This window comes from Phascolarctos cinereus, unplaced genomic scaffold, assembly GCF_003287225.1.
Source record: "Phascolarctos cinereus isolate Bilbo 61053 unplaced genomic scaffold, phaCin_HiC Scaffold_9;HRSCAF=440, whole genome shotgun sequence".
NCBI lineage: Eukaryota > Metazoa > Chordata > Mammalia > Diprotodontia > Phascolarctidae > Phascolarctos > Phascolarctos cinereus.
This window is the reverse complement of record NW_027556402.1, coordinates 211,562,489-211,574,705: the sequence shown is the minus strand read 5'-3', so window position 1 is coordinate 211,574,705 and position 12,217 is coordinate 211,562,489. Positions and strand designations below refer to the sequence as shown.

The 12,217-nt window shown below is 46.4% G+C and overlaps 1 protein-coding gene across 4 annotated transcripts in view; it reads left to right on the top strand.

Moving 5' to 3' along the window:
- LMO1 (LIM domain only 1) overlaps positions 1-7,396 on the top strand; it is a 66,968-nt gene extending 59,572 nt beyond the window's left edge. For all 4 annotated transcript variants that reach the window (XM_021005538.2, XM_021005535.2, XM_021005531.2 and 1 more), the window contains one exon: positions 6,886-7,396. In XM_021005538.2, coding sequence (XP_020861197.1) covers positions 6,886-6,991 — 106 coding nt within the window. In that variant the 3' untranslated portion in view covers positions 6,992-7,396. The remainder of the gene's footprint in view (positions 1-6,885) is intronic.
- The last annotated feature ends 4,821 nt before the right edge of the window (positions 7,397-12,217 follow it).

Genomic DNA, 12,217 nt, shown 5'->3' with positions numbered 1-12,217 from the left:
AGACTCCAGGGGCGGTCTAAGCAGAGAACAGCGGGACAGACACCTCCCCTACTTCTACTAAAGCAGCTTTTCTATATTTCTAATAATAAGAGTAGAAAGAGACAGAGTGAGGAAGAAATGGTGAAAGAGAGATGCAGAAATAGAGAAAGCCCCCAGATTGGAGAAAAGCAGTGAGGCTGCCAGCTCTTAAAAGTAATAATGGCCCTCTGTTTCTCCATCTGTAAAATGGACCCAACCTCACAGGGCTAGGATTTATGAGGATCCAACAGGAAAGAAAGATGTCTCACAGCAGGGAAGAGGAGGTAAAGGGAATCTGGGCAGGCTTCCTGGCAAAGGTGCCATTTGAATTAAATCTTGAAGGATGAGGAGGATTTGGCCACAAGGAGTAGGAGAGGGAATTATAGAGTGGAGAATGTATGTTGTTAATGAAGAACCTCTTTCTTGCCTTGGTTTCCCTGAAGATCAGAGGGAGGGGCAGGATCCATTAGGGAATTATGAGGACTGCAAAGTGACCTTACAGATCTCATCCATCTCCCTCATTTTTACAGAAGGGAATATTGAGTCCTAGAGAGAATTACCAAAGGTCACTCAGGTAACAAGTAGCAGAATCTGGATTTCAATTCAGGTCCTCTCACTCCAGATCCATGGCTCAAGGGGCTTCCAGCCTTTGTACTTCACCCCCTCCCTAGTCTTTTCTCTCCCACCTTGCCTTGGATGTGATATTTGTATAGTCCAGAGGGTGCTTAGAGATCATCTGATGCAAAGCTCTTGCTCTCCCATGCCCATTCCCACCCTCATTTTTTAACAGATGAGGAGACTGAAGCCCAGAGAGGGAAAGGGACTTTTCTGAGGTCACACAGCGAGTCAAGGACAGGAGGGTACTGGAACTCAGATCCCCTGGCCTTTTGCAAGGGGGAGGGGAGGTGGGAGAAGATGGACACCCATTCCCAGCATCCAGAGAGAGGGAAGGATCAGTGGCTGTTTTAACAAAGCAGGAAGGGTCCTCTGGAGTGTACGCAGCCTTGGGGAAGGTGGCTCCCTGGCCAGCTCATTGGCCTGCTGGCCCTGACCGCTCGGATGAGGTTTTTGCGCCACCTAGTGGCCGGCCAGGGAGCAGCAGGCCCAGATAGTTGTCAGCAGGAGTCAGAGGAGGCTGGGAGTGTCATTCACAGGACAGCCAGGACGCTCTCCCAGGAAGACGTCTGGGGGAGAGTGGGGCCAGGCTGTCTGGGGCTGGGTCCCGGACAAAGAGGATCTGGGATAGGAGCTAGAGGATAGAGGGGGCACATCTCGGAATGACTGGAGGACTTCATTAGGGCCTTCAATACCACCTAGCAAAGGGAGTACATTCATTCCGTGCGGCTTCATGGGGCAGAACCTTGGGGCACAGGGAAGGAGAGAGTTGCTCAGAGCAATAGAAAGATCCATGAACTTGGAGTAAGGAGAACTGGGCACTGGTACAGTAACTCTTCTACTTACTAGCCATAACCTTGGGGGTACAGTGAAAGAAAGATCGCTGATTCTAGTCAGAGGACCTGGGTTCAAATCCTGACTTGGACACTTACTATCTGTAGGGCTTGGTTTGAGTCACTCAACCTACCTAGGCCTCAGTTTCCTTGCTTCTAACATTAGGAAGGTGCACTAGATGGCCTCCGAGGAACCTTCTACGTCCAAACCTATGATCCTGCAACAAGTCAATTCTTGTCTCTGAGCCTCAGTTTCCCCATCTGTAAAATGAGAGGAATCAGGCCATGTGGTTTCTGTGGTCCAGCCATAGCTTCCCATTCTCAGTTTTCTCAGATCTTTCCCAGCTCTGACTTGGAACAGAGAGAATAAGCTACCCTACTGTGCCATGAGTGTCTTCATTTCTATGGATGAGCCAGCTTCCTGGGCTGCTATGTGTGACCTACCTTAGACTCACCAGGAGAAGGGACATGGAGAGGGCCAGGGCCAGCCCCTTGCTGTCCCACCCCAGATTTATGGCCTTTCTTCAGGAAGTACAGAGGGGTGGGAAGCATCCCCCACCAACCCAAGCTCAGAGTGAATAGAGAAGGGACGGGAGTACAAGGCCAGCTCAGAGGGGTCCCAGGTCTTTTCTCACTCCCAGATTTCAATCAATCACCATTCTAAGCACTTATCATGAGCCAGGCACACCTGTACAAACATGCCTTGGAAGCCAGGAGGTCCTGCCTGCCTCCTCCCATCCCTTTCCTCTGCCTCAAGTTCCTGAGTTTCAGAGATCACATACATGGAAAGGTGTGGAAAGGTAGGGAAAGACTCAGAAGAGACAGAAAGAGGAAGGGAATGGGGCTAGGCAGAGGCAGCTTGTTCAAATCTAGGAGAAACATCCCACTCCGTGAAGGCTGCTGGTATACAGCAGCAGGTGAGAGTAATTCTCCAGCCCTAGGGAGGCTGGGGAAGTGAGGGGAGCAGGAGATGTGATCACAAGAAGGACAAAGGGAAGGCTGAGGAACTGAGACCACTCAGCTGTGGACCTGTCCCCACAAGAGAGATTCTAGAACTTAAAACATCAGAGCTGAGAGAGACCTTAAGCGATGGGATGGGTGAGTTAGAAGAGAGTCTAGATACAGGGGCCACATGTGACTGCTAGGTCCTCAATGCTGCCATTTGACTAAATCAAAACTTCACAGAACAAATCCCCTTAATAAAAGGATTTGTTCTGTAAAACTTGGACTTGGTCAAAAAGCTGTACCCAAGGACCTAGAAGGCCACATGTGGCCTCAAGGCTGCAGGTACCCCACCGCTGGTAGAACCTGTAACGTCACAGCTGAGAGTGACCTTAAAGCACAGAATTTTAGAGCTGAGAGGGACCTTAGAACACAGAATGTCAGACTAGGAGGGAACAGTGGGGTAGAGACTGTCAAGGGACCTTGGAACACAGAATGTAGAGTTTCTCTCCTCTTCCTAGCTGGGTCACTGCTCTTTCCTTTACATCACACACTCTCTCTCTCTGATGTTTGTGAACACCTGAGGTTTGTCCTGAAGGTGGTGCAAGGTCTGGAGCCCTTGGGAAAGTTTCCCTGTTTGAGCTGAGTTCTCTTATTGGACCGTATGGAAAAAAACAAACCAAGACTTTGGGGGAGCTGGAGGGAAGAGGCCTTAGCTAAGACCTGGGTGTGGACGAGCATCTCAGGAAGAGACAGTCTTATTCCTGGCCCTGGGGAGTTTGTGCCTGACACAAGAGGAAAAAAGTCTTTGTGACCTTTGAGACAACCAGCCTCAGAGCCAGAAGATGACCCTAAGGGACTCTTGAGAAAATCAGGCTAGTGGATGGAAGGGATAAGTTTTGTTCCTAAGGTGGATGGATGTCCAAAGGAGAACTCCCTGTCCGAGTGAGCAGGCAAAGGCAAAAAATGGCAGCCCAAACCATGGGCATGTGCTGACAGAAGAACTAGCCAAATGGCCACAGGCAAGTCCTGATACCACTCTGAGCCTTACTTTTCTCATCCAGGAAATGGGGATAATAGTAGAACTACCCTCTTCACAGGGCTCTTGTGAGGCAAGAGCTTTGTGAACCTTACAGCACTATAGAAGTGACTTATTACTATTTCCTTCCACTATCCTGGGGTCTGCACACATCCAGTGAATGTCTGTGGGTTTTCTGTGTGGCTGTCTCTTTTTCCATATTGATAAACTCAAGTAAGCCCAGAGGAAGGTGGCTGAAATGAAGAGGTCACTGAAGACCACGCCAAGAAAGAGCTGGTGAAGAATGTCTAACCTGAAGAAGAGAAGACTTGGGGGGACAGGGGGCAGATGATGGCAGTGTGCAGGAGACTGAAGGGCACCCATGTTCAGGAAGCTCTGGCCCCTGAGGAGGCAGAACCAGATGCGATGAGTGGAAGTTACAGGGAGGCAGATTTTGTTCAAGACAAGGAAGGCCATCCTCCCAGGTAGAGCCTCCCCCAAATTCAATGGGCTGCCCCAAAGGGCAGCTGGCTCCTTAACACAGTGGAGACTGGATAGCCACTTGTTAGGCATATTGTAGAAGGGAATACTGTCCAGCTAGGGCTCTTACTGGGTGACCTCTGAAGGCCCTTCCTGAGATTCTGTGATTCTGTGACCACCTTACTGTGCTGGAGAAGGAAATTCTCTCCAGATTGGGCCATTCCTGGGTCTGGAAAACAAAGATGTGAATTGTTGGCTAAAATCTGGTTCAGGAGAGACAACATTATCAATATTCATTTTAATCCTTTTTATCTGAATTGTGCTTTTTAAAAAATAGTTTACAAAGCACTTTTCATAGCCTGTCTTATTTGATCTTCCCAACAGCCCCCAAAGCTAGGCAGGGCAAGGGATATTTTTTCCATTGTACAGGAGAAAAATGACACCCAGAGAGGGTGAGTTACCCAAAATCACAGAATGAATTAGTGGCAGAGCCAGATTTGAACCCAAGGCTCTGGAGGCTTAAAGCAAAGAGGAATGAAATTCCTGATATGCCTTTGAAGGAATTTGTAAAACCTTAATTCTTGGCTTGGAAATAAGCTCTTTTTTTCTGAGATGTTTATTTTTTTTCATTTTTTCCCCAATTTTATTAATTTATTGATTTATCAAAAATCACTTCCATATGCTTTTGAGTTGAAAATTTTTCTCCCTCTTCCTCTCCCCCACCCTCCCCAAAACGGCACACAATCTGATATAGGCTTTACATTTACATACCCATTAAACATATTTTCACATTAGTGAAGTTGTAAGTAAAAATTAAAACCAATAAGAGGAACCATCAGAAAGTGAAACAAAACTCAACAGAAGGTAAAAATAAGTGATAGCTATTGGACTTCCATAGCTCTTTCTTTGGATGTGGACAGCATTTTCCATCCCGAGGCCTCTGGAGATGTCTTAGATCCTTGTAATGCTGAGAAGGGTTCAGTTTAACATAATGTGGCTGTTATTGTGTATACAAAGTCCTCTTGGTTCTGCTCACTTCACTCAGCATCAGACCATATAGGTCTTTCCAGGTTTTTCTGAAGTCTGCCTGTTCATCATTTCTTATAGCACAATAGTATTCCATTACATTCATATACCACAACTTGCTCAGCCATTCCCCAATTGATGGGCATCCTCTCAATTTCCAGAAATAAGCTCTTAATAAGAGAACACCTGGCTGCTTTTAATAGTTCAGGTCACCAGGTCTTGGCAAACCTATATTCCATAGCACCAAGAGGATGGACAGATGTGAATGCTGAGTCCATAGCATTTTAAAGAGCATGGAGGAAGGGAGAGGTGCTGCAGGAGTGGAGGAGAGCACATATCCTGATTTTCAAAAAAGAGAATGGACAGGAGTCTGCCAAGAATGAGCTATAGGAAGCTTAACTCGATTCTGGGCAAAAATCTGAGACATATTAAAGGGATGCTTTGTGACTATCTGGAAAATGAAACAGTGATCACAAAGAAACCAATGTGGCTTCACCAGGAGAAGGTCATTCCAGACCAACTTCATTCTTCTTTTGACTTTCTACTAGATCAAGGGAATGCCAAGATACCATTCATCTAGATTATAGAAAAGCATATGACAGTCTCTCACATTATTCTTGAGGGCAAGCAATGGAAGCTAGACAATAATGCAGTTTCATGGATCCAGAACTAGTTGAATGATTGTCTCCAATGAGTGGTCTTTCAATCACTCGTTGTTACCTTGGAAGTGGGACTTGAGTAGAATCCCCCAGAGATGCCAGCCAGAATCTTCAATTGTTTCAAAAGATTAGAACATTGGATAAAATATAATAACATGACATCGAATAGAGATATACATAATGTATTACACTCAGAGTTATTCACAAGTACAAGATGGGTGGTTCAATGGCACTTCCTCTGAAAAAGATCTGGAGTTTTCAATGGACCACAAACTCAATTTGAGTCAATATCATGTTATGTACGGTGGCCAGAAAAGCTAAAAAGATTTTAGGTTGTGTTGAGGCAAGGAGCTTATAAGCCTAGGGAGGTGATCGTCATCCTCAGCCTTATTAGATCATGTGGTGTTCAGTTCTGGGTACCCACATTTTGGGAAGAACATTAAGAAGATGGAGAGTGCTCAGAGGAAGGTGATAGGTTTGAAAAAGGGATTAGAGACCATTCCTTATAAATATTGGTTGAAGGAACCGGGAATATTTATCTTGAAGAAGAGAAGACTGGCAAGAGAGGAAGGGGAAAATTCATGCTATCTGTCTTCAAGTATTAGTAGAAGAGGGATTGGCTTTATTCATCTTGGGCTCAGAGGGAACTGAAGAACCAATGGGTAGAAGTCAAAGAAAGACAGATCTAAGCCTGACAAGGAAAAACACCCTAACATTAGAGCTATCCAAAAGGCAAGTGGACTGCCTTGGAAGACCATAAGTACCCGTGACCAGAGAGCTTCAAGCAAAGCCCAGATAGCCATTTTTCAAGGACATTGTTGGACTAGACAGCCTTTCTAACTCTGAGATTTGGTCATTCTGTGAGTCAGAGTTATAAAAAAATCCAGCCCTAAGCTTTAGGTCTTGTGAATCATGGAAAGCATCCCAGGGCATTCTGGGATTCTCCCAAACCTGCCCCTTCCCATGTTCCAGTCCTTCCCTTCACTCCCTGGGCTAGCACCATTTGGGCAGACGGCAGTCATAGGATTCTGAAGCCATCATATGTAAATCCTACTGGAAATGTAATATATAAGGGGCCCTCATTATTGAACCATCTGGTCTGGCCTAAACACATATGGGTAAACTGAGGCCCAAAGGTCACACAAGGAGTTGGGGCAGAGTTGGGACTAGAAGCCAGAGCTGCTGCCTCCCAGCCCAATACTCAGCCATTCCCAGAATTCTTTCTTCATCTCACACTCTCTCTCTTTTTTTTCTCTTTCTCTCTCTCTGTTTCTATATCTCTCGGCTCTTCCAGATTTTGCGTGGGAGACAAATTTTTCCTGAAAAACAACATGATCTTGTGTCAGATGGACTATGAGGAGGGGCAGCTGAATGGAAGTTTTGAATCACAGGTTCAGTAACCCCATCCCTTCACCTGTCTGGGGGCCCGGGGCCACACCCCAACAGGCGGCTCACTCACTAGCCCGCTCTGGCTGCAGCGGGGCAGGCGGCTGTTGGCCTGGCTTGGCCTGCCCATGATCTTTTTAAAATTCTCCATCCACAGAGGGACCCCCCCCTCCTTGGTCCCACGCCATCCCCGCCCGGCACCAAGCAGTTACAGGTGTAGATGTGCGGTTGTACCCGTGTTCCTGAGCACTGCCTTGCCTTTCCCCACCTCACCTACCTAGTCTGTGCGTGAGTCTCTAGGGACCGGGCAGGGCCTGTACAGCCTGTCTTCTGTATATAAACTGGAACATTTATTTTATGAGAAATGTAATGCAATTTTATTACTGGTGTGAATTAAAAAAGTATGAATGTTTCCTGGAGAGCTTCCCTGTGGTTTATTCAGGAGCGGAGACGAAGACCAGCTCTACCCCAGTACTCTATTAAACACTTAATAATAACAATAATAATAACTCATACTTACACTGTGCTTTACAGTTTACAGGACACATTCCTGTAATATTTCCCATCTGATCCAACCCCCTAGAAGGTCAGGGCTGGAAAGGCCCTTAGAGTTCCCCCAGTCTCCCACCTACTAAATTTAAAGATGGAGAAACTGAAGCCCAGAAAGCTAAAAGAACTAATAATAGCTAGCATATATATCGCATTTTACACATATTAACTCATTTGATCATCACAACAATCCTGGGAGGTAGATGCTATTATTATCCCCATTTTATAGATGATGTCACTGAGGCAGACTGAGGTGAAATGACCAGGGTCACACAGCTGGTCTTCCAGACTCCAAATCCAGTGCTCTATCCACCATGCCCCCAGCTGCCTCTGATCCAAAACTGACCCAAGTTCTTATAGTGAAGTCAACCCAATCTAACTCAAGTAACATTTACATACCCACTGTGTTCAGAGCCCTGGTCTTGGCACTAAGGAAGACATACAGTTTACCTGTGGCCTCATCCCATGCTCTCAGAGGACTCGGTCTAGTAGGATGATTGATGATATATGTACTGATAAATCTATGGTAGGATGATGATATATGTACTGATAAATCAGTGGTATACAGTATTAGCCCATTACAGAGACCTGGAACACGGTGTTCTGTAAGATCTGCAGGAAAAGATTACACCAACTGGGAAAAACAGAGCAGGCTTCCCACAGGAGGTGCATTAGAGCTGAGTTTACGGGATGGGTAGTGAATTCAAAGACACAGAGTGGGAGAAAGGTAGCAGCAGCAAAATTGGGACTGGGCTGGGTTCTGGGCTGGGTTCTCCTTTCTCTCCTCTCCCCAGCTCCTAAAAGAGAAAGATGTAAAAACAGACGACGCACAAATAAATACAAAGATAGCCCTAGATACACACCAGCACTGTAAGACAATTTGTAAAGATCAAAACACTTAATCAAGCGCAGCTAGGTGGTGCAGTGGGTAGAGCACCAGCCCTAAAGTCAGGAGGACCTGAGTTCAAATCCAGCCTCAGAGCAAACACTTGACACTTACTAGCTGTGTGACCCTGGGCAAGTCACCTAACCCCAAAATATCTAAAAATTTAAAAATTTTAAAAAAAAATACGTGATCAATGTGAGTTAATAGAAGCAGCAGTGGTAATGTTAGAGTCTAAATCTTCTTTACTTAGACTCTCAGAAATGGAAGGGACCTCGCAGAGCAATGACCAGAATCTCTTTCTGAATGAGTCCCCATGAAGGCATTCCCAACAGGTGTTCATCTGGCTTCCACTTGGAGATGTCCAGTGATAGGGAGCTCATTACCTTTCGAGGTAGCCCGCATCTTTCCTTTTTTTCTTCTAAGGGACTCCTAGAGAAGTCCCAATCTTCCATGCTTGGCTATAGAGTGAGACAAGGTGGAAAAGATGGCAGCTCTGAGTTAGGGACCCTGAACTTAGGGGATAGGATTGGGTTACCTAGAGTGAGAAACTCTGAGGCTAGTGGTTGGGAGTAGTTGGCCAAGGGTCACCCATTGACCTCTCAGTGGCACAGACTGGCCAGGCACCCAAGCCACCTGGCTCTCAAGGCAGAGAAGTGTTCACCACACCAGGCAGTTGGGACTGAGTGACTCTTGTCAAAGGCTCATGGGCCAGGCAGGTATGGCTGCTCGGGGTTATCACAAGGTATGAGAAAGCCGTCCTTTAAACTAGCCTTGGCAGCAAGGGCTGAGCCTCCTACGTCTGCCTAGTCCTTAGACCCAGGCCCTAGAGTGGGTCACTGAGAACCTGCCATCCCTTTCTGAGACTCAGGTTCCTGCATTCATCCACAGGAGGCTTTCCTGAGCACCTCCCGCATGTCTAACCCTGTCTCCACTATACCTCAAGGGGAATAAGGTGAGAAGAAATAAGGATGTTTTATTTGAAAAGGCAGCCTGGTGTAGGGGACTGAGCCTATGTTGAGAGACAGGGGCCTTGGACTCTGCTATTAATTCGGTGGACAATCTTGGGCAAGTCCTTACCCCCTCTCTGAGCCTCAGTTGTTTTGTCTGTGAAATGGAAAGGGAAAACTCCTCTCTGATTCCTTCAGAGAGAGGAACTAATGGGGTAAAGGATGGGAAGGTGATTTGTAAAGTAGAAAGTTTGGATGCCCCTGGGGGTGACATTAGTGGCTAGACAGGTATCCTAGGAAGCAATGGAAGCCATCAATGACACTTCTACCTACCCCAGCTCCCTCCCCAAAGCTCTGGCCCATCTGGGGGGGGCACCCTGTCCTCTCCCCTCCTTACCTCTCCTACCCCAGACCCTGGAGGGCCTATGCAAAGGACCCTTAGCCCAGAAGGGCAAGAGCAGGGCCTGAATACAGACACATGGAGATGTTGACACAGGGAGGGCAGCCCAGGAACATAGCTCCATAGGCAGACCAAACCAGCCAGATGCAAAGGTACATACAAAGACACACAAACACCCACAAACCATAGGATTTCCAACAAGAGGGAACTGTTGTTGATCATTTAGTCCAAGCTCCACTTTAGTTGCACAAAGATAAATAGACATAAAGTCAAGGTCATTGTATTTATTTCAATATTGTTATTATAAATAATACACATATGTTACAAGAGTTTTATTTTCTTATTTTTTCCCAACAGAGAGGAGAAGTGGAAGGGAAAGAAATTAGATTTTTGTTAATTGAAGAAAATTTAATTTAATTTTTAAAACAAAGTCAATAATTGGGGAAAAATAAAATATTCTTTAAAATAAAATAAAGTCAAAATCACACATGTGTTTGTACGAGTGGACGCCCTTAAAACACTCTCCTTCCCTGGGGGAGGAGTGAGGGGTACTGCAGGTGGGGAACCTTCCTACTGCATGGGGATGAAGGGACCTTCGTTCCACGTGTTGAGTCCACTCCAGGCCTTCAGTACAGACAACTTCACATATATTACACAGACTCACAGAGCTAGGAAGGAGGTGTCCAGCTCATGAAGATAGAGGCCAACAAAGTAGAAGAGCTGGGAAGAAGCTGACCCACAGAAGGAGACAATTAGCCAGCAAGACAGGGACTTGGGAAGGCCCAGGGAATGGGGTCAATCATTTGAACTATGGGACAAAAGCTGCCCCTAAATAAAGTTTCTGTTGAGTTTCACTCCCATCACTCATTCCAGTATAGAGGGAGCCCTGAGTGTGACATGGCTTCATGTGTGAGTACTGTCCTTGTGTGGCTCAGACAGATATCTCTAGCTTCCGTCTTCTCTTCCCCACCCTTTTCCATGGAAGACTTTCCTTTGAGCCAAGAAGTTGGGGCTCGAGGCCACCACATACCCTGCTCAAAAAGAGGAGGTACTAGGCTAGAATGATACAGACAAAGATAGATTTCTGATATGTATAAAGATATATATCTGATATATAAAAGTACATATCTACTCCCCTAAATATTGTTGGTCTAGGGGATATGACCACGTTCAATCTAACTTCTGATTGTTCTTTCTTGTTATTGGGGGAAGGGAAACCCCAAGCTCTATATCCGAGGCTTTTCCTGCCAAATACTAGTTCCACAATGAACACAAATAGTGAATAGCAAAGAAATCTATTTATCCAAATCATAGCAAAACAGAAATCAGAGGAGGTATAGATAGGAGACAATAGGAGACAATACAGAGTAAAGGATCTCTCTCAGTGGGAGCAAGATAATTCAGCTCAACCAAGAGAGAGGGTCCCAGATCCCAGAGAAAGTCCTCAAAGATTCTAGAGTAGCAAGCTGGGGATAGGGACATGTTGGCTCTTCTCATGTCTTCCCACAGTCTTTTCCTTCAGCTACCTGAAGCGAGGTTGGCTTCTTCCATCACCCCTCTCTTGAGGCTGGAAGCTAGAAGCACCTGAAGCAAAGGATCCTTGAAGAGTCCCAAAAAGGACAGAGGACTGAGCACTCCCACTCTCACCAGCTCCACCCCATCCCTCATGCAGGGAAGGACATTCATCTCCATCGATGAGGAGAGGTTTTCATACCAATGGGCTTTGAGACAAGAGTTACACCAGGAAGAAAGATGTCTTTCTTCTGGCTTAGCCCTTCAGGGGCAGTCTCCTACCCCTTCAGGTGGGAAAGAGACCTAAGGACTTCACACAGGCCCACTGGCTACCTCTAGATACTTCCACTTTTCTCTTGGCCTGGTCTCACCTTCACATTCAGATTCTTTCCAGTCCTGTCCTGCGTACTTCCTCCAAACACATATCTCTCACAGGCGTATGCCCCAGAACTTTCAGCTACAGTCCAATAGGAAGGCCAGAGTTCAGACGAGACAAGCAAGTGTATAAAGAAAGAAGGGGAACATGGTCTGGCCTAAGGGGTCCTTTAGGATGTGCAAGGTCCCTTCAGCCACAGCTCCCATGAAGACACCTCTTTTTAGCAAGTTCTCTGAGGGTTAAGCAAGAGCTTCTGAGGAGTAGGAAGGGTAAGAAAGGGGCAGAACAATCATCATGGCTTCTCTAGACCCTCTCCCAGGGACTGAAAGAGATAGAAAGGGAGGATCTAAGAAGCTCTGGTTTTGTAATTGTTGTTTTTGTCCTCTCTTAATCGGTCAGGCATAGTCCCATATGGGGCCCCAGTGCCTAAGGGAAAGAAGCTGGATTGGAGATGTCTGGCCAGAGCAGACAGGCTGGGCTCACATTCACACAGCTTCCCTCACTTATAAAGGGGAATCTGTTCCTCCGTTTTGAGGCTGGGGTGGGAAAAGCCAGGTGGAAGAGATGGGG